This window comes from Thunnus maccoyii, chromosome 23 (assembly GCF_910596095.1).
Source record: "Thunnus maccoyii chromosome 23, fThuMac1.1, whole genome shotgun sequence".
Lineage (NCBI taxonomy): Eukaryota > Metazoa > Chordata > Actinopteri > Scombriformes > Scombridae > Thunnus > Thunnus maccoyii.
This window is the reverse complement of record NC_056555.1, coordinates 6,050,150-6,068,633: the sequence shown is the minus strand read 5'-3', so window position 1 is coordinate 6,068,633 and position 18,484 is coordinate 6,050,150. Positions and strand designations below refer to the sequence as shown.

The following is an 18,484-nucleotide window of genomic DNA, read 5'->3' as shown; positions in this document are numbered from 1 at the left end:
AAAAAGTTGATGCCAATATGTGTTACAAGAGAAGGAGGTTTTTCCAAAAAATACAGTCGGTAGCTGGTAGTTGGTAACTTTGGTAATTAATTTGACATTTAAGTACAGGTATTTGCAACCTAAATAAACTTAAACAAAATATTAGTGAGGAAAACCCGAAGAGTTGTTCCTCAGCTGGGGAGCAGCTGGAGAGCTCCTCTCTGCTAGTGCAGCCTCGGGCTTCGCTGCCTCCGCTGCCTCCGCTCTCCGGTCTGGACCCTTAGCGGGACTACGGTGATGTGCTGCGGCCCGACATACCATTGCTCTGAAAGTGAACTCCTCTCAACTACAATAGAAAGTTAACAACATAATTTAAATGAAACAATCAGGAGAGTTATCTTGTTTGTCATTGTTGCTAATAATATCAGACCAGTTAACCATCAGCCACAATGTTCTGTTAACTAACAAACAAGATGACCAACAGCCACAAATGGACGTTATGACATCGATACTTCATCTCCATGAAAGAAAGTAGAAGACGTCTATGGCAAGCTGTTTTAACATTTAATGGAACCACTAGCAACCAATAGCATTTCTCCTAGTCAAAATTGTATTCTCACTAGTCGGAATGGTAATTAAAGATATCCACAATAACATTCTTACTAGTAGAAATTGTACTTCAAGATATCTACAACTTTGATAGTACTAGTCATAAATACATTTAAGATATCTAAAAATCTTTAAAAAGTATAAGTGGCCATTTTACCATTTAATAGCTAGACTGGATATTCATTGCAGATATCTTAAATTCAGTTCTTCCTAGTCAAAATGAACATTTCAGATATCCACAATCTGAACATTTCCTATCCACAGCTGTCATTTCAGATATCTATGACGTCTTCCTAGAACAAATGACCTCACTTTTGCCATTCATGTGTATCGGGCTTTCAATTTCAGATATCCACAATTACATTTTGGATATCCAGAATGAACATTCTGGATATCTGCAATACTATTCTTGTTAGGAGAAACTCCCATTTCAGATATCTACAATCCAATTCTTACTAGTCATAACTCTAATTTCAGATATCCAAAATGAAAAAAAACATTCCAGATATCCAGGATGTAATTTTGAATATCCAAAAATACATTTTGACAAGTAAAATTGTCATTACGGATATCCACAATCCCAGATAGCATGATCTTTGTAGCCACTCTTATTGGGATACTGCTGTTCCCAGTCCTTTGGTTTCCGTGTTTGGCCTTTGTCCCCATACTCTTGGAATGAAACATGTTTGGCATAGGGACTCGGGCTTTGGCAGTGAGAGCCATAGTAGGGTCTAGTGGGGGAGGGTTGCCTCCCTCTCTTTTCCTCATAAGGGCTTAAGGCATGGTCTGAGTAGTGAGTATCTCTGTAAGGTTGTCGGTACCTGTCAGGCTCCCTACAGGTGTAATCCTGATGGCGGCGAATCCTCTGAGGAGAATAGTGTTCTGGAGAAGAATGATTGGAACGTGAGTATCTGGAGGGTTAATGTCCGTAGCCTGAGCACCATCTATTTGTGTCTCTATCTGGGCTTCTCCCATCAGGTGAAGGAGATCTTTGAGGACACACAAGCATGTGTGTCCCACAACTTTTATTGTGGGATGAGAAGCTGTAGAAAAGATACCTGGTACATGACATATTGATCTAAAATATCGCAAATTCATCTTTATGTTGCACCTAATTTTTAACAGTGCTCTTGTGGTTATTTTTGTATTGTTTTGCTATGATTCATAGCAGTTATTCACAGGTGTGGTCTGTGTACTGGGAGTCCTGTCACTGTTGATAGTGGTATGGTTTGATAACGTGTGTAGTGTTTTTATTTGAATTATTGGGTTTTTGAAAATTTTTTTGATCCCTTTTCACAGGTAGGATACTCCCAGCACTCTACCAGTGGGTGGTTGGTTCCCCGGCCGTGGTACACCTGTCAGTCCTCTCCTCTTCCTCCCTTTTTAGAGGTATTAATTCCTGTTTTTAATAAATAGCCATTTATAGCAACTAACCCACAGAGATGGTGTCAGAGTGCAAAAGACTGCAGTAGTATTTACTTTGTAAGTATTTACAATATGTTGCAACAGGTAAATGACTTGGCCTCTTGGGGATGAATCCTCATGTTAAACTGCAAAGGGAGTAATGCTGCTGACTTTGGTTGTGGCCTTGGTCGATGGTCAATCAATCAGGAATGTCCTGGGTGACTGGATTAAGTTTAGTAAAAAAGATTGAAAGGCAAACATACCACACTATTTGCATAGAGATCATTTCACAGCTCAGGTTTAGTTTTTGCAAGTTATCACTACAAAAATACAACTAAACAAGGTGTCAATTAACACTGTTTCTTTGTTTTATAGCCACATATTAAGACTGATCGTCAATCATGAAGGCCAGAGCTTGTAGAGAAACAGTGGTCAGCTTTTGCTGTTCGAAGTTTGCTGCCATCTTCCTTTTCCTGGCTGTGTTTGTCTTCATCTTTGTGTATTTTAACATGGACGTCCTGGAGGTGAGAATTAGGTCTTGAGTGGGACTGCTTGAAGGGTGGACCCTGTTTGAAATTCAGTCAGATTTCAGGACATTGTTCTCATATGCAATGTGGCTTTGGATAACAGTAATGTTCATCAATATTTGTCAACAATGATGTTTTAGGAAAATGGTTCTTTTGCTAACAATCATGCATTTGACTGACAGCAGAAACTCCTTATTCAAATATTTATATTTTTATATATTTTCATTTTATTATGGAAATTAGTGGAAACAGATGATTCCACAATGAAAACCCGATGCATTGAGAGAGTACTGTTACAAATTGACATTTATATTTGTACATTCACTTTTGAAATTTATATGAAGAGGAAACACAAAACTACATTAGGTTTCCACCAGAATAACTAATATGAACACTTAACTTGTGTTAAATATTAATATCATAGTCAAATTGTAACATTGTGTTGTTTGAAAATTTATTAAGAAAGATTTTTTTTAAAAAGGAGAAATAATGCTCTCTGATAAATAACACACCTGAAATTCATCAACGTGTATAAATGTAGACAAGCAATATGAAAAGCAACATTTAAATTATTGCTACAGTTGTTACTGAAATGGACTGCAAGGATATTCTGACTGTAGTTTTCCTCCCTTTCTCTTTTTCATGTTGCTGTTATCACTGAGACTTTGATCAGCTTCTTTCATCAACCCCTACAAATATTCAGTGATTTTCTGATGAGGGGCAGGAAAAATCTTCCTTTTGTTTCATTTAGTTCATTTGTCTTACATTATAATTTTTTTTTATATATCTTTGTCACTCTCTTGACCCCTGCCACTTTCAGCATAAAGCAATCTCCACCTTCCCTGCTCCAAAACCTCACCTGCAACACCGCTTCTGCAGCTTCCAGCCACGGTCCCCTGAAGATGCTCTGGAGGAACGCCTCCTATTAGACTCCATTGCTTGGCCTGAAACTCCATCCTTGCCAGTTCCTCTTTCCCTGGAGCAGACCACCGATCCTGCCCACAGCACCTTCACTATTCTCCCAGAGAAGGGTGGACGACAGTGGCATGTAGGGGATCAGCTGGAAGTTATCATCAAAATGTATGACTTCCAGGGGCGTCCTAAGAAGTCTGGGGGAGATGTCTTACTCGCCCGTTTGCACAACCGGGCACTTGGTGCAGGTGTGGCTGGACAAGTGCTGGATCATCTCAATGGCTCCTACTCTGCTGTATTTTCTTTACTCTGGGAGGGAAGCGCACAAGTTGAGGTGATGTTTGTTTCATTAGTCTATTTTCTAATTGACCTTTAGCTAAGCCCCGCCCCTTTTAGTTACTGTTGCTAGGCCTGTCAATTTGTACTGTCTAGAGATTCATCACTCAGAATCCTTAGTAATTTTCAAAACAATGGGTCCTTGATTTCATACAGTGGTTGGATTGTTTGATATGATGTTAATCATTCTCATCAAAATCAAGATAACCAGCAATCAAATATCTGATCTCCCTCTAGCACTATCTAGGAAATAAATATTATCCTCTTTAGCATAATTTAATTTGGCAATGGATTTTCTAAAACTCAGTGTGTCTAAGAGTGATATATACCACTGACATATTGAGATATTGGTTTCTTCCACTGAGTGGCAACTATTGGCAGCATATAAACCGGCTAATATACAGCAGTGAGAAACAGATGCATCTAAACTTTTGTCATCATTCAACAACAGCACAGCAGGAGAAAAGGACACATATTTATTGACATTGGCATATACCATTGAGTGAAAAAAGGGGTCGACCACTCCCACAACATATATACCTTATATCATATAAGAGTAATGTTTAGGTGACATTTACAAGGATGTTCCAATATTCTGTTAACATCACAACGAAAAATCAGGATTTCTCAGGATTTAGCCATGAGTTCAAAGTTCTCATAGTGAAAGCCCAGAAATAAAATTTGAGATCAGGTCAGTTCTGACCACCTACATTGCAGTATTTGATTCTGAAAACCTTTTTTCCAAATGAAATGAGAAATGAGGAATGAGCTGCTAGTATTTTATTGAGGTAACACTTTACAATAAGGGTACATTAATTAATATCAGTTAATGCAGTAATAAGCATTAAACAGTTAATCAACAATTTACTAATGTGTCTAGTAATCATTTACTAATGGTATTCATGTTAACTAGGGTGTTAATTTATACACTATTTAATAGTTTATAAAGATGCTATTAATATTAGTTAATGCAGTAATAAGCATTAACTAACAATTAATTTACAATAGGCAAGAAACTATTAACAAATATCTCTTGTTGACATTTATTAAGAATTTATATGTTAATTAGGATACTAACTAATATTAGTAAATGGTTGATAAAGATATTAATTAACATATATGTCATGAAGTTCACCGCTAAGTCATTTCATTAAGAGAAAACTGTTTTTATAAATGTTTATTTGATTTGATTTATTGATTGGGACAGTGTGCAGTTTTTAAATATTAAAGATGCACTGCACCGGAGTTAGCTCAAAGCTAATTTACATCAGCAGTCCCCCACAATCAAAACATACAACAGCACAACAACAAACAGTGCAAAGAAAAAAACATACAGAACACATTATACAAAATACAAAGCTACACAAAACAGCACATCACATAGCCCCACAATGTCAATTAGAAATTAATAATGTAAACTTGTTAAATTGACTTGTATTGTCAAAAAGACTACCTGTGCGAATGAGAAGACCATAGATGGAGTTTAGACTCAGTGGTCACACAGCTGATTGGACTTTAGTAGATTTTTTAATTTGGCCTTGAATGTATTGATTGAACTGCAGTTCTTCATATCATCAGTCAGGACATTCCACTGAGTTGTGGCTTTCACAGAGAAAGCTGATTGCCCAAATGCAATGCGACAAAATAATATGATATAATCTTGTATAGAGGATATTCTGGAGGATCTAATAGAACTTACTGAGCAAGTGTACACAATGTCACATAGTGGTGGAGGGGCCAAACCATTTAAACTTTTATAAACTAGGCACAAATTTAAGAATAATCTAAAATTCTCAAAGTTCAGTAAATTGTATTTCTCCAGTACCCTACAGTGATGGAAATACACTGTCAAGAGTTTTCAGAGTTTGTTTGTATAAGGAGTCAAGAGGTTTTATGGCTGTTTATTTAAGGGTAATGATTGTCTACTTATTAACTGGAAATCAATTCATCATGACAACCAGCTGTTATCAACATGATTCATTCCAAATTTAAATAGACGAAGACTTTATGCTACATGTTAAAGGAAATGCAATTATTTTCTTTGGAAAATTTGACAATTTTACCATTCTTTGAGAAGAATAACGAAAAAGTGATTTAACAATTTCACTGTTCTATGACAATAGCCACAAAAAAGTTTTTCTCACAGACTTGCCAATTGCATGTTATTTTGAAAACTAAATTTTGAATTAAAATCAAAGAGCCTTTAAGAGGAGTTGCAATGAAAAACATGTTTTTGAGTGAAGGGGATCTCTGAAAAGGGGAACCATATATTTTACCATATATGTTCTGCAATGTTACATTATTAGTAAGACATTATAATCACAGAGTAAGTAAACTGAAAAACTTGTACCATATGTTCTATAGTGTTACTAACTATCTGTCCTCCTTAAGGTGTAGCCACCACATGTAGACAGCTAGCCAAACCCAATTCACAAATGACATGAGAGTCAGGATGAAGCCTTCAGCGCCAAATATTTATTGCAGACTCAAGGTGCATGAAGATGTGAAAACAGGGTGTAACTGAAAGGACAAAATACAACATAATTACTGTAATGTTTGCTATACAGTAGGGATGTGCAGAGAGCCCAGTATTTATATTTGTATTTATATTTGTTGAGGCAGCAAAATTATTTATATTTATATTTTTTATTCTAATAAAAGTGGAAATAGGTGTTAAAACACAGTTTTTTATTTTTATTATGCTTTTAATTTTAGGATATTAAAGTGTTAAAATAAGTGTTTATGAATAAACAATCTTAAAAAGGAAGTCCCCACACCAGGTCACGAACTTGAGTCTTCCAGATCATACATTACTGCGCTGACTACTGAGCTAAAACCAAGTGCATTGCAAATGTGCAGCCAGACCTCTACTTATTTATACACCCATAACACAGAGACAGCACAGCATGTAACATGTAGGGAAGAACTTCAAAGGTGATTATTGCTTTGCACTTTTCATGTATTGCCTATTTTTTACAACCTAAGTTTGTGGAAAGGATAAAGGGAGCAACAGGTTATGGAGAGTCACTTGAAAGCACTTCGCTTGTGTCAGTAGCAACTCCGGGAGTGATGTCCAAATAAAGAACTGTGCGTCATCTAGCAGGTGGATGTGACTTCCCTCTTTGAGACCTGCTGATAGACGTAACAGCAGAGCAGAGGAGAGAGACTGGGATAGTGATGTAACCGACCTGCATGCTGGTATTTGACATGAGTTTTTTTCCACTCGAAAACAAATAATTTTTAAAATATTTCCGCTATATATACATATATATATATAATATACACTGCTTCATTTAGCTCTGGTAGATGGATTTGTCACTGACTGCTATGTCTCAGGTCCTCCAGCTACTCCTCAAGCTTTTTGTCCCAAGTGGGGTTGGTTAGTCCACCACACCACACCGCACACACCTTCCACACATGCACATCACATTACTGACTTCACTGATGTCCCCACTCCATACTTTAAATATTTAGTTTTTCTATAATTTCTTTAATTTGATTTAATGTGGCTTGATTTCTTTAGAAGATAGGAGTATGCATGCACATCCAAACCCAAGAGAGCAGGTGCTAGGCTGAAAGTTAGAAAATGTAAAAAAACAAAGAAACAGCTAGCACACTTGATTTGTTTAGTAAATGTATCTTTTGTTACCTTTGTATCATGGTGTGTCTTCCTTGTGTTGTGCCAGGTCATAATATGGTAGGTACATTGTACTAAAAGTGTGCTTGTGATGTAAGGATCATAAAATAAACAAGACAGTACCATGTAACAAAATGTACCAACACAAGCTCAGCTTGTTGTTACCAAATAAATATAACTATAAGGGTTAAACATTCAATAGGAGCTCAGTTCAAAGAAACAAGTCCCTACTGAAGCACTTGTATTCCATTTAGGGTATGATGCTACTTTGTTTATCTGGGCTCTGAGGAGTAAATATGAAAAGATAAAGTGGTTAACGTTGGCAGGTTTATTACAGTGCATTTCAGTTTATGCAAAATTGAAAAAAACTGAAAAACATGAAAATGAACATGAAAAAAATGAAAATTGATCTTGTAACCAAGAATGAAATGAAATAAAATAAAATGTCCTTAGTTTTTTTTTAGCACAATGTATTTGTTAATGACATTGTACATGTCATGAAATGTTACCTTCTTTGACAGTTCTCCTGTTTCAGCATAGTTATTCAATAAAATGTCATGTTTTAGTTAGTATTCTGCCCTCCAGGCATTTCTATTCTGTAGTGTTATTTGGCTAATTGTACAGCTGTTTTGGACAACTTCCTTTGTAGACAGGAAGTAGGAAAAGAAAGTACATGTTGGCCACAGGATGTTAGATTTCAGCCCAACCAGAGCATCTGGTTCATCTGCTGCCATCAGGGCTCAACGTCGAGGCTTGTCTGCTTGTCCGGGACAAGTGGATTGTTTTGTAGGGCAAGTGGATGAGAAATTTACTTGCTCCGCTAGAAAAGTTAAAAGTCATAAGCAAAAAAAAAAAAAAAAAAATTAAATGTGTCTTCACGTTATGTTGGGGTTGCCCCTAATATTGGCTGACCTCCCACCCCTCCTGAAAGAACCAAATAAAAACAAATGTAACTTATACTAGCAGGATAGTGAGAGCATGATAAACGCACGTAAATGCCATTTAGCAACCTCTCAAATTCAGATGTTGCATTTCCACAAACTTTCCATCACTTTACAGCTGTTTGCTCAGACCAGTTTCTGTTGTAGCTTGTAGAAGCGCTGATTTTGTTTCTGTTTGAACACTGTAGCCTTGTATCAGACACGGAGACGGCTGTTACTGTTAACACGGCTGAAGCTAGCAGGCAGACTGAAGCCGCTTTCATGAGACAGACAAATGAATCAAAGTTCAGAGGACGATATATGACATTAACTGACGTGCAACATCAAAAAATAATGTCAGACAAAGGACCACAGTGATGTCTTAGTAACATTGCAGAACATATAAGGTAAAATATATGGTTGTGGAAGAATAATTTTCAATGTCATCACAGGGACAGTGTACAGGATGGGTAATCATTAAGACTTATGGAAACGTCAGCGCTCATGATATTTGACTACTTGCCGATGAGCACTGGTGATATTTGAATCATTTGCCTATAACTTGATTATCAAAGGCCACAGGCCCTCTTTTTATTTTTACTGTTAGGGAGGTGTGAGTCACCATTGTTTCTAAACCTCTGTTTCAAAATGATATTTGGATCACTGCCAAAATGTCAAGGTCACTAATGATGTTAGTGGCATGTTATTAAATTATCATTAGCTATTATAATTAAAATTAAAATTGTTAAATGCTCTAAATAAAATAACTGCATTTCCCTTTAACATGTAGCATAAAGTCTTCATCTTTTTAAATTTGGAATGAATCATGTTGATAACAGATGGTTGTCATGATGAACTGATTTCCAGTTGGAAATGCTTCACTAAAGGTTAATAGCTGTGTGATTGTTTCAAATTTACAAGGGTCCCAAAGCATTAATAAATGGTTAATTGTGGTTAAGTAACATTTATTCAACACTCTGATGCATTTATGAAGTGTTAGTTAAGGGATACATGTTTTCAACTTTACGATAAGCATTACAAAGAGCATTAATAAATGATTAATTATGGTTAAGTAATGCTTATTCAGCCGTCTTTTGCATTTATGAAGTGTTTCTTGCTTTTTCTCTTAATGAAATGGCTTGGCTGTGAACTTCATGACCTACATCTTAACATCTTTATCCAACATTTACTAATATCAGTACCTTAATTAACATGTAAACCCTTAATAAATGTTCACAAGAGGAGACATTGATAACAGTTACTTAATGCTTATAATTGTATCAATTAACTAACTAAAAAAATAGACCCCCCTCAAAACTCTTTAAATGCATAAGTATTGCTCTTACCACAACCCCATGAACATCACTTCAACATGTTGAGAAATCCAAAGACTGACAGATCTGCTCTGTGTAGTTACTGTTGCTAAACTATGATTGGTCAATTGCTTCTCGGGGGAGGGGTTTAGTGAATGATCCGTTCTCCAGACATGGGCATCTGGAGATGTTACTGCTATAACAGAGGCCAAATAATGGGGTTGAACTTTGAACTCTGATTCTCTGTCCTATCAGGTGACACTGGTTCACCCCAGTGAGGCTGTCACTGTGCTACACAGGCTGACCAGAGAACAGCCAGATAGGATTTATTTCCAGAGTGTCTTCCGCTCAGGCTCAGTCTCTGAAACTACCACCTGTAATGTCTGCCTGCATCAAACCCAGCAGCCACTGTGCAACTACACTGACCTCCACACAGGCGAGCCATGGTTCTGCTACAAGCCAAAGAACCTGGGCTGTGATACCAGGATCAGCAACTCCGTGGGAGAGTTCAAGCACAAGCTCAAGGCTAAGGAGGAGAAGCTTTTTCAAAGGTGAGTGAGCAGAAAGACAGGACTGGCATTTTGTTGGACTTCTAATAAATATGTATCTAAAGTTTTACTCATGTATCTCCTTAGTGGAAAATTGTGTAATTTCAGACAGCAAAGATTGAATTTAGAGATGTTTATAGTCTAAGATAATACAAAATGAAATAGATTTACTAAGTGGGAGGAGCCTGAGGCGTTTTTCACCATTCTGTATTCCCATTTCAAATTTGTTGACGTTACTTACCCAATGTTACTTAACATTAGGGGGTCCTAGAGGAAACTTTACCAGAGATGCTGGGCTGAGATAACTTCCCAACTCCGCCTATGATAGAATGCCAAATTGGATTATATTTATATATATATATATATATATATTATATAATAATGTACTGTATTGCACTGTATTGTATTGTGACGTGTCTTTTGCACAGTCCAAATATATGTATAAAAATATAAAAAAAACAAAATGAAGCATAATGCTCAGGCAGAGCACTGAATTTGTGCTGGTTTCGGCTGATCTGCTGCAGCAGCTCCCTTCATCATCCCAACCTTGATGTCATGTGATTTTTTAAGATAAGATAAGATAAACCTTGATTAATCCTTGGGGGGAAATTCAGGTGTCATAGCAGGCAACAGCAATGAGAATGAAACACAGGAGAAGTAGAGGTAAGAGTAAAAGTCCAGACTCAAACCAAGATAATAACAATATAAATAAAAATAAAGATAAAATAAAATACTGAGCTGATGGCCCTAAATATCTGCACTGGGTCTTCAAATAAGTGAATGAGTGGACGTATGTACAGTCTATCAGTAAATGTAAAGATGTTAATCGGTACAGTCTATCAATAAACAGTCTCAGTCTATCAATCACTATCTATCAATAGATATAAATGTACATATACGAATATGAATAAACATATGAATCCATATATTCATGTCCATGCAAGATTCAGTAGTTAAAGGTGTAATGTGTAAGAACTGGCCAGAATTTTTGTTTAAAACATTCCCAAATTAACTAAAATTATCAACAGAATGTGAAGAAATAACAGTTTTGACATCATGTCAAAGACCCATATGTATTGTGTTGCAGAGATATCTACAGAAGTTATCATGCTAATCAGCTAGCCCTGGCCCCGTCTGGCCTGTCCTGTCTTGTAATACCACTTTGTACCACAGGGGCAATAGTGACTTACTGTAGCATCTAGTCTACCCTCAGATCAACATGAGCGGAAGAAAAAGCAGCGCTGCCTTGAACCTTGGCAGTAATTCAGCCTGCCACACTGCCAGGCTGAATGTTGTTGAAATTTCCGCTGTAGGACTGTTAATATGTCATTTTATTACGTTTGAATATTTTTTCAGGTGAGAAAGTAACCATGTAGTTTATCCAAATAACGCCTATTTGGGGAGTTGCACCGAAATGAAAGCGTGTCCAAATTACATTAAATTTTGACACTGCACTCCCTTTGTTCCACAGCAACGCACCCGCCAAGTGTGGAGTTGATTATTCAAGAGATACACAAAGGATATACATGCAGACATACAGACAGAGATTCCTTCCTTTAGTAGATAGACTAGTGCAGTACCCGCTCAAAACATGCCTGTTAGGAACATGCTGACTGCTTATTATTTCTCGAAAACCACATATATATGTATAAACTGACAATGTATCAATTAAAATGATATGGATTTAATGAATTAAATGGTTTAAATCCAGAAAGAAACTTCACCATTGAGACTAAACTGAGGTTGAACTGTAGAAGCAGTTTACGGCCTTCGATTGGTTCATCCTGCTGCCCATCAAACGTGTTGGCACACCTATTGGCTAGTTTTACTGCCACCATCTCTGTTCTTTCTCCTGTGTATGCTCGTTCTTCTCTCTCGAGCAGTTTAACTGAGCGGGACCCACTCAGCAAGTCCGATCCCAGAAGCCCTACCCCACTGCACTCAGACACAGAGCTGAGCAGCTCGCTGTTCACTTGTTTATTCAAAGTTTATTAATATTAAATGTGTTGCGTGTCCAAATTGCACCAAATTTCGACAGCGCTCTCCCTCGTATACCCAGCAATACACCCACCAAGTGTGAAGTAGATCGGATGAACAGTTCTCGAGATATGCAAAGGACAAGCATGCATACATGGAGCGGCTGTGGCTCAGGAGGTAGTGGGTGGACCACTAATCAGAGAATTGGTGGTTCGATTCCCAGCTCCTCCAGTCCACATGTCGAAATGTCCTTGGGCAAGATACTGAACCCCAAATTGCTCCCGATGGCAATCAGTTTGTGAATGTGTGTGAATGATTAGATTCCCTCCAATGGGCAGGTTGGGACCTTGCATGGTAGCAAGTATCCATGCATATAAATATGTGTGAATGGGTGAAAGCGCTTTGAGTGGTGTGAAGACTAGAAAGGCACTATACAAGTACAGTCCATTTACATTTACATTTTACAGACAGAGATTTCTTGCTTTTTATAATGAAATGCATAACGAAGGTCATGATATTGTAAAACTATTTCTATTAGCACAGGCAGAGCCCTCCACTGGCCTATGTGGGTGATACTCTAATCACACTCACATATTTGCCCACTGAAATTTGCATAAATGTAGCCAGCCAATCAGGATGTGCCTACCTGAATATGTGTGGAGCCCACAGTATATAAGGCAGCAAGACCACCTCTTCAGTGAGCAGTGTAAAAGTGGCTTTGCCCCTTGGTGGAGGGCTCTGCCTGTGCTAATAGAACTAGGGTTACAATATCATAACCTTCATTCCATTTCACACAGGCTCCACCCTCCACTGGACTCCATGGCTACAGTGGGTGGAGCCTGATGAATGAACACCCTGCCTCAACATAACATTAGACCCAGTCTCACTGATCCTGACTGGCTAAAGGTTAGTTGCAGCAGCCCTCCTACTTCTTATAACCTAGGCCATCTCAGCGGAGAAGTAGGGGGCCCCAGCCAACCCAGGTAGTACGCAACTGAACTGGGTAAAGCCATGGCCTAACCTCGTAGGTGTCCACTAACAAGCAACAGACCCTCTGCACACCTCATTCCCCAGGTCATCAAGGAGCGTGGAAAACTGCAGGTGTATCATGCCCAGATGGGGGTCAGATGAAACACAACTGGCACATATTCGACCTTTTCACCAGTCCTGAGTCATTCCAGCAAGCACAGACTGTGAAAAGAGATAGAACCATATGAAAGGTAAGGGGCATAGACCATGACGCGCATATGTCCTCAACACTCTTCCACTAAACAAGGCCACTGACACTGCCACATTGCCGCACTGCCACACTGCACGCAGAGTTTGCTGAAGGTGTGGGGAGCCAGGGAATAGTCAAACGGCAGTCTGTTGTACTCGTAGGCTATCCCTTGGAAGGCGAAATGAATATTCCTGCGCAGGTGGGGTGGGGGGGTCCACACACTGCCAGATATCTGAGAGGAGAGGCAAGGCAAAAACCCCCTGGGCTGGACAAGACCGTAAAAACCCTCATGGAGATGGCTTGCCAGAAAGTGGGTGGAAGTGGTGTGGGGGCGAGGTAGAGGTGGAGGCAGCATCAGCCCAACTTGACCTGCCATGACAGTCATTACCTGTGGGAAGTCCCAACAGACAGATGTCAGCGGCGGAGTTCCATGGAACGCTGACGTACTGGGCACCAATGAGATGTCCATGATGCTGTCATCTCAGCGAGGATGACCGGAAGTGGCGACAGTGTGTCATCAGCTGGAGTGGGTTTCTCAGCATCATCAATCATTCATGAGGAAGTGATCCTACCGCTGCTGGCCTCTAATCTTGGGGAGCTCTCAGCAGTCCATGCAGGATGGTGGCTGCTGAACACCTCTCTCCGTGCGGTCTCATCCGAGGTACTTGAAGCAGAATTCATGAGGCTGTGCTGGCTATGGGGCTGGGACACAGTGAGTGACAAGTTTTTTGAAGCGGCAACTCCATCCTAGGAGAAAGCAGATAAATAGGCAAACCTCGCTGTGAATGAAGAGAAAAGGATGGCAGATAGTGGTCTCGCTGCCTTACATACTGTTGGTTCCACATGTATTCAGGTAGGCATATCCTGACTGGCCAACCACGTCTATGCAAATTTCAGTGGGTGAATACATGCATGTGATTGGAGGAGAGTATTACCCATAGAGTCCGGAGGAGGAAGGAGCCTGTGTGAGATAGGAAATCCAGTTATATGTAATGTTGAATATTTACTTCCAAGCAGTTGTTTCTCATATTAGTGCTTGATTGAACTTTTTGTCCTCCTTTCATGTGTCTTCCTTTCTTATGTTGTTAGTCTTGTAATGTGTGTAAAACATTTTATTATGCATGTTTTTCTTCAGTGGTGTCAACATGAAAATCTCCATTCGAGCTTCAGGATCTGACAGTGTCACCGTGTTGCCAAAAAAGAAAGGTAATGCACAATTTTTACTACTACTGTCACCATAACCTGTATGAATAGTAATTCAAAATCGAATATTCTACAGATTATTAGAAATAAAACAGTCAGAGAAATGAACATGTGTAAAACAGCAAAAAAAGAAAACAAACCAACCTACCACTTTATTGTAGATAGCATTCTCCTGTAGAGCTGCCAGTTTGAAAAGAGTGATATCTAGTCATTGGGGAATAAAGATAAGCCATAAGAGGTTTTTAAATGACTGTATACCATTTATACTATTTGCATGTACCAGTGCCCCATTAGAAATAAATCTGCATGATTATTATCTATCTTCCACATATGTAGGCTACTTTTTAAATAAGCACACACAATTAAGTTTCTGCACAGTCAAATCTCAAAAAGCATATCATGAAGGTGCTCTCATTTCATCTTCCAGTCACAGCAGTGTAACATGTAATATATACTTGAATAACCACTTGAATAAAATAAATAATATTCCTCCCATCAAAATACTGGGTGAATTTTAGAAAGAATGAAGAACACAGACATCAGTCAGTATCAGTCATTCCTCTTGTCCTAATGTGCTTGTCCTCCTCCCTCTGCTGCTGATGTGAATCAATACCTGCAGGTGCCCTCTAGTAGAGAGAGCAGAGGCTGGTTTGTCTCAGCCAGTAGCTAAGTTTATAAGAATATGCCAAATTTTAATTTAATGCTACATACAGACAGCTTTCGTTTTAGCTTGTTCATAACAATTAGCTGTTAGCCTAACCAGCATGCTATGGTTGTAAAATATACTGACAGTGGACAGGACACTGTCGGCAAAGCAGTTGAAAGTACTGCTTTTCTACATGTTTATGCCTGTTGAGCAAGTGGTTTGATAAATTACTTATTGGCTTTTTACTTGTGAAGGTTTTATTGGGCTTACAGCAATGAATGTAGTTGTTTTCAACTCAAGTAAAACATTATCATCACTTCACCTGGTTCACTGTCTCCACCAGCCTCTCTGCTGCCCACTCTGAGCCGCTCTGTGTGTGTGTGTGTGTGTGAGCCCCACCCTCGGTCAAACACAGAGAGCAGAGGAAAGGACAGAGAAGCTAGCAAAACCATAAATGACACCAAAACGTGGTAGAGAACTCTCTACATAGTTTTTGTCTGTGTTATAATGGTACAGAAAACCTTGCATCACTCTGTTTTGCACACAGACTGGAAAGTTTCCAAGCGAGAGTGTTATTGATGTGGGAGGCTTCGTGTGTTGGACCAATCAGGTGTCACAATAAACATGGATCTTACCATCAGGTCAAAAAAGCAATGAAAGGGAGGGGGGGACTGCATGCTGGCAGATCTGAATGAATGTAGCTGCCTCGTGTTTTTGGCAGGATTAAACTTAATAAGTTTGTGTTTTGACATTTTTGCTCCTGATGGCCAGTCTGGGCCTGTGTTTGTTTCTTGTTTCTTGCAGTTTTGAAGAAAGTTTTCTACATTCATATGTCTAGTTAGCCGTATCCTTTAACTCCTCCTCAGATCAACAAGAGGTAAAGAGCAGCATTGTGCAGTTTGGACCTGCTGGTTATTACTTCCAGGGTGTGTGGCAAGCACTAGGTGGCACCACAGTCCGCCAGTTCAATACTCCTTCTGCCATCAACCAGTGTCTAAAAGGGAAGTTTGTTCACCTTCGTGGAGACTCCACCATCAGGCAGTGGTTTGAGCACCTCAACGCAGTACTACCAGGTAGTTCATCTACAGAAAATCTCTGGCAAAGGTTTGATTTTGTTCACACTGCAGATTAATGTGTCCCAATTTTGTCCTTCTGTAATACTTTTAGATCTAAAGGAGTTTAATCTGCACAGCCTGAGGAACCTTGGACCTTTCATGGCCTTAGACTATGCAAACAACATTTTGATTAAGTACCGATTCCACGGTCCCCCTGTCCGTTCTCCCAACCACGTCCCAGCCATCGAGCTGCACTACATTGCCAATGAACTAGACCGCTTAGTTGGAGGCACCAACACTGTTGTTGTTTTTGGCATCTGGGCACACTTTGGCTCTTTCCCCATTGAGCTCTACATCCGACGGCTGCAGAGCATTCGCAGGGCAGTGGTGCAGCTGCTGGACAGGGCTCCAGGTACGCTAGTTATCATCCGGACAGCAAACCCCAGAGTTTCAACGCTTTTTGTGTCACTCACCAACAGTGACTGGTACTCGCTACAGCGTGACAAGGTGCTCAGGGCCATGTTCAAAGGACTAAATGTTCATCTGGTTGATGCTTGGGAGATGGTCTTGGCCCACCACCTGCCACACGACCTCCATCCACAACCTCCCATTATTAAGAATATGATCAATGTTGTCTTGTCCTACATATGCCCTCAAAAGGGCAGCTAGAGTCATATTTGTTGGGGGAAAGGAGTGGGAATCCAACCACTCGTGTTGAGTTTACATGTTTCTATGTTTTCGCCAGATGCTGAAATGGACCTAATATTTCATGCCTTAAAATCAGTTTTAAGTTGAACACAGAGAATCTTTCCCCCTTCAGCAGATGAATGAGAGAACAGCCTTCTAGTGTCAAACTCTCCACATACATCATTCTGCACAGTGAAGCTCAAACATCCAACTGAAGTGACAAAAAGCAAAACACATTTTTGAGTGAAGCAGGACTTTAAAAAAAGACCTTGCAAGACTAAATGTTAACTGCACAAAGTATTCAATTGTTACTGTATCTTTGTTGCAACATTTAAATGCCTTGTTCACTAACCAGGACCATGCGAACAAGAATATGGATTTGAAATAGTTTAATTGAGAATAATGAAAGAGAGCTGAGATGTTGAATGATGGGTGGGTTGGGGGACCAGAGGAAGGGATTAGGGATGGAGGGATGAAGGGATGGAGGGAAGAAGGAAAGAAGGGGTGAGGGTCGAGGCATATGGGATGGAGCATTGAGGGGATGAAGGTCGAGGGATGAGATACCCCCCCCCCCCCCCCCCCCCCCCTCATGTTAATGGAGTGGACAAAATATTAGGAACACCATTCAATATAATGCACCCCATTACACCACCATCACCACCAGCCCTTTCTGATAATGTTGACTAAATCTGCAAATTTATAAGCTTCATAAATATAGAATTTATGGTAGAGTTGTTGTATTGGATTGCATTAGATTGCACAGTCGTTCCTAATAAAGTGTCAGGTGAGTGTATGTTCTTTTATTATATTCTAATTTGATATATTGACATATCTGACAATTAAAATGAACGTTGAACCTACGTACCACTCCGAAGAGTATGTGTATTTCGATTTGTAGGGTGAATCTGTGAAATGGTTTAGATGTAGATTTCAAGCAAGGTACAAATGTATATCAGTTCAAGAAGATGTACAAAAAATATTTTTTGAGAGGTACAGGGATGAGGAAGGGGCCTTGTTTCTCTCAGGACTGTGATGCTCGTTGTTGATGATGATGTTGTTGCTGTTATTCCTTTTTTTCTCTGTGAGTGTTGGGACATGCTGGGTGGGCACCTGCACGATGATTATGTATGTTTAAATAGGATAAACATTAAGGCAATTATTTAAGTTATATTTGATTAATACTGAGGTAAATTACCTTAGTATTAATCATGTATAACTTAAATATTATACATACATTATAAATATTATATTATACAACTTAAATATTTATCTTAGATAAATATTCAAGTTATACGTGTATACTTTTTCTTTCTCCTTTCCAGATGTAATATTTATCTATGTTGATATTGAGAATTTGCTGTATATGTTTACCGTTCATTTTACTGGTTATACTTGTTTTGTATTCTTACTAATCATTTGCTGCATATTGGAAATTAAAAAAACAAAAAATAAAAAACCCTTGAACAATTCCAGGAGGGTTCCTGCACCTTCAGCAGTTGGAAGCGTAATAAA

General features: G+C 39.0%; 1 protein-coding gene across 1 annotated transcript; it reads left to right on the top strand.

Annotated features, from left to right (window-relative positions):
• The first annotated feature begins 2,782 nt into the window (after positions 1–2,782).
• Positions 2,783–17,113, top strand: LOC121891236 (NXPE family member 3-like). The gene is made up of 6 exons (XM_042404063.1): positions 2,783–2,806; positions 3,340–3,765; positions 9,893–10,188; positions 14,517–14,587; positions 16,097–16,303; positions 16,398–17,113. Exons 1-6 carry the CDS (start codon positions 2,783–2,785, stop codon positions 16,952–16,954), a joined length of 1,581 nt encoding a protein of 526 aa, XP_042259997.1. The 3' UTR covers positions 16,955–17,113.
• Positions 17,114–18,484: the final 1,371 nt, after the last annotated feature.